This window comes from Jatropha curcas, chromosome 1, assembly GCF_041381405.1.
Source record: "Jatropha curcas cultivar XTBG-Jc1 chromosome 1, XTBG_Jcur_1.0, whole genome shotgun sequence".
Lineage (NCBI taxonomy): Eukaryota > Viridiplantae > Streptophyta > Magnoliopsida > Malpighiales > Euphorbiaceae > Jatropha > Jatropha curcas.
This window is the reverse complement of record NC_143151.1, coordinates 3,505,078-3,509,611: the sequence shown is the minus strand read 5'-3', so window position 1 is coordinate 3,509,611 and position 4,534 is coordinate 3,505,078. Positions and strand designations below refer to the sequence as shown.

General features: G+C 32.3%; 1 protein-coding gene across 1 annotated transcript; it reads left to right on the top strand.

Moving 5' to 3' along the window:
* The first annotated feature begins 50 nt into the window (after positions 1–50).
* On the top strand, positions 51–1,854 carry LOC149498836 (uncharacterized). Its single transcript, XM_089720846.1, has 3 exons — positions 51–580; positions 664–1,422; positions 1,674–1,854. Exons 1-2 carry the CDS (start codon positions 445–447, stop codon positions 1,236–1,238), a joined length of 711 nt encoding a protein of 236 aa, XP_089576972.1. The 5' UTR covers positions 51–444; the 3' UTR covers positions 1,239–1,422; positions 1,674–1,854.
* Positions 1,855–4,534: the final 2,680 nt, after the last annotated feature.

Below are 4,534 nucleotides of genomic sequence, written 5' to 3'. Positions count from 1 at the left end.
CTTCATGCCCATTTTAAGGAGGGTAAGTGAAGTATTGACGACTGTGAATGATACTATGTAAACTTTAAGATAGCTAGCGATGGGCTCCCATTATAATGTACATCTTCTTTTCCATTTTAAGTGCCTGTTTGGTCCGTATTCTTATCTTTTGATTAAGTGGAGCTTGACTAAGAGGTTTATATTGTATTTTATATTTTGAGATTTTATTTAAGGTCTGTACAGTCTGATAGTTGATTAGCTTTTGTAATTAGACAAACTATTGAATTAATTCAGGAGATGTTCTTGTTCTTTCAATATTCTCTCTCTCTCTCTCTCTCTCTCTCTCTCTCTCAAACTTATCTTGGCAGAGTGGAAGTTTATCAGTATTTTTTCATGAATTCTTCCTCTCTATAAATGGATTTATACCCCTTTGATTGAACAAATTGGAGTTTTCTGGTGGTTTATATGCTGAACTTTTTTCATCTAGCAGTTTCAAGAGCTCAAATTTCTGCCCCTCCTGGTTTCTCCGTGCCTAACAGAGCTCCACCTCCAGGCTTTTCTTCTCATGAGAGGATGGACCATATTTTTGATTCTATCTCAGGTTTGTTTCAATATTCATCATCCAGATCATTCATCATGATTATTGTTTTTATATCATGTCTCATATTCTTTTCATTTTACCAGGGGGTCATTTGCTCGACTCTTCTTCCTTGATGAGAAATTCATATCAAGCACCTCCAGCTGGAAACATTAGTAGCAGTGGAGATATTGAATTCATGGATCCTGCAATTTTGGCAGTTGGTAAAGGGAGACTTCAAGGTGCACTTAACAACCCAGGCTTAGACATGAGGTCAAATTTCCCACAACAACTAAGTGCCTTCGAGAATGAGGCAAGACTTCAGCTGTTGATGCAAAGATCTCTCTCACCACACCAGAACCTGAGATATGCTGACATTGGGGATAGCTTTTCTTCTCTCAGTGATTCATATGGCATTTCATCAAGGCTTGTGGATCAATCACAAATGAACAATTTATCTCCATTCATGCAAATGTCCCTTCAGCATTCTAGGAATGGTGTTATGTCAAATGGTCACTGGGATGGCTGGAATGAAGTTCAGGGTGGAAATAATCTGGGCGTGGCAGAACTCCTACGAAATGAGAGACTAGGATTGAACAAGTTCTACTCTTCTGGGTATGAAGATTCCAAGTTTCGTATGCCAAGTTCTGGGGACTTGTATAACAGAACATTTGAGATGTGAACCCTGTTTGAGAGACTAGTTTTTAACCCTTGCTAGCAATGGTCAAAAGAAGCATAAATGATATGTATGCAATTATGAGGCCTTGAACTTGAACTGAAGGATGGGATGGACCGACTCATGACTGGTCTCTTATGGCAGCGTGATGAAGGATAACTCCCGAAAAATGGGATCGTGAAGGCAGCAGGTAATTAAGTCTGTGTTCTTATTTTAATGTTAAATTAGCCACGGATGAATCTGAGCCCTTACAATTTCAAGCATCACCATTTAATTTTCAACTTATCATGCAAATGATATTTTCTATTGCATTATTGCTTTATTTACCTTACATGTCAAAGAAGAATAATTGTAACGTGTTATAAAACATGGGGAAGCATCTGTTTGTCAGTCATAGCATGACCAGTTAATTTAATAATGTTGTTTGTTCTTTGCGATCAGGTGAAGGAAGCTGCAGGCTGCATTTAATATGAAGATTGTATTGTGAAATGGTGTATATTGTGAAACTGGGAGGTTGATCCTCCAGACAGGGCGAGTGTTTTGCTCCTTATAGGAAAAAAAATGAATTTTTGGTTGCTACTCACAATTAAATAGATGAAGTTTGAAACCTTCTCCCTTTCCATTTTTCTTCAGTTTGTCTTTGGGTGAGTTTTTTATACTGCCTATTGCCTCCATAATGCATATGAACAAAATTTTATATTGCAAAATGACATAAGTTTGTTGAAGTGCTTCAATATGATTCATTGTTTTTCCAGTAGGCCATGGACGCCTTACCGACCTAATTGACTAGTTTGATGTTTTTTCATTTTATTTTGTTATTTTTTTTTTTTTTTTCGTGGAGATTTGTCCTGTAGAATATAGAGGTGGGATGCCCTGGAATTTCCGCAATCTAGCTTTTAATTTACTATTTTTTTTCTTTTTGGTGCATAGGGATTGTTATGGAAATTTGTGAGTGTTGAAACTTGTAAAAATTATCTTTTTAGTTTATTGAAAAGAAAACAAATTGAAAGCAAAAAATTCATATTATTGAGCATTAAATTAAGTCAAATGGAATTAGACACATTGCAGATCTACTGAAACAGGAACAGGGTCGTTGGAAGGGGTGAAAGCGTAATAAAGATTAGCACTGAGGATTTTGTGATCTCAAAAGACCCAACTAATGATGCTATTAATTGGGTATACCAATCGCCTAAAAAATAAGACGCATGAACTCTGCTCATTAAGAAAAAAAATAGCTAAAAATAATACTCAAAAAGAATAATAATTTTCTCAATAAAACACGTTAAATCGATGAGTAAGAATCACCCTACAAAACAGGAATATCTTACGTTGTAACCATTAAAATGTTTCTCGAGATTTTACTTGTGGTTATTTGACAATATGAAATGTACTTTTTATTTTCTTCAATGCAAATAATTTATCATACTCCAACTTTCAAGTACGAAGTCTTTAATTATTATAAACTTGCTGAATATTTTTTACATGAAACGCTTCTCATCAATTGAATAATCATAATGTAATGAGCTCTTACAAATCTAAAAGAAAATTCAATTTTTATAAGATATTTGTTTTATAAATATAAATTCAAATTTTCTAAATTTTGAAAAAAAAAAAAAAAATCATTGTTAGACATGTATTCTTTATCTTTTCTTTGCCAATAGTGCTCATATGAAATGGACATTTACTCTCTTTTTTTGAAGGTGGTCCCTTAGGGGAGAGAGAGAGAGTTTAGAATTTCATTTTCTAATTTCCTTAAACAATGAAAGACAGAGACATAATTTAAATAATTGGCATGAAAAGGCAAAAAAAAGTAAGAAACCAAGAGACATATTCAATTGCAAAAAAAGGTAGCAAGTGGAAAGCTAATCAAGTAAGGGTAAAGATAAGGATAGCATAGAGTAGCCTTTCACTTTCATGGGTGAGTAAAAGAAAGGAAAGCTGTTTAAAAAAAATAAAAATAAAAAAGAAAAGAGACAGGTGGGTTCCTCCCTGTTCCTATTACAGAACAGTACTAAATATTACCAATTGATGGGTTTGGGATTTTGGTCTCCTTAAAAGTTGTCACTGCCACCAACTCTCTTACCCATACCAATGTTGTATTGTAAAGATAGCATTTGGGTTGGGGGATTTTTGCAGACAAAATGTGGTACCCTTCCCTTATTAAAATCTCACTAACATCCAAATCTTCCCTCCTCTACCAATTATGCTGTTTCATTTAGTACCACATATTTAATATTGATAGTTGAAACTCATAAATAAGAGAGACCAAATAGTAAAAAGAATACTCAATACATATGAAAAAAAAAAAAAAAAAAAAAAAAGGAAATAAAATGATGGGTCAGCAAAAATACAAATGGATTTGGGCCCACCATGTGGTAGCGATATAAGGTGCTGTCATTAAGCCCATTCAATGATATGAGTCAGAAAGAGAAAATGCCAAAATGGGTTTGTTTTTCTCATGGGAATGGGATGAGAGCGTAGGGTTTAGGGAGGGGTCATAAACATAGGACAGTGAACCTTACACATGTAATTTGTTTTTCTGCCAGGTGAAAATTGAAAAATGATGTGATAAGAACAAAAGAAAATCAGAAAACTAATAAAAAAAATGGAATTATTACATCACCATTTGACAATTTTACCTTTCCTTATTTCCCAAAAAGAAAAAAAGAGAGAAAAAATGAAGTTTGATTTGAATTATATATGTTATATATTATAAATTTGTTAACAAGTTTGCGATCAAATTATATCATGCAAAGTGATAAATTAAAAATTCAATTTTATTTCATTTAATCCATTTGCAAATTCAACCTGAAAAAGTGAGGGTTATGCCTATGATTTGAATCAAACTTACTTTTTGTAACTAATATTTTTTTTTTTTCACTACGTAGAACATAATGTTTTCACATGTTTATGTCAATGGGGCTAATTCATACTTTTCAATAATAATAATTCTAAATTTTAAATATTCTGATAGATAAAATTCGTCTAAAAATGTAATTCATTTCTATTCACCCAATCACTTATTGGTTTATAATAAATATTTTATATGTTGTATTTGTTTAATATAGCTTTTTCTAATGGTACTTGCTAAGAATGGATATTTAATTTGAAAAAAATTAAGTAATTTAAAACAATATCTTGATTTTGTAATTTTGAAAAAGCTATATTTAATTGCAATTATTTTCAGCAAAATGATAAGTTAAAATGTGGATTATAACTAAATTTAGAGTTCAATAATATATTAAACATTGAAAACTGAAAAAATTTAATTAAACTTCACAAAGCCAAAATGCGGTCTATAT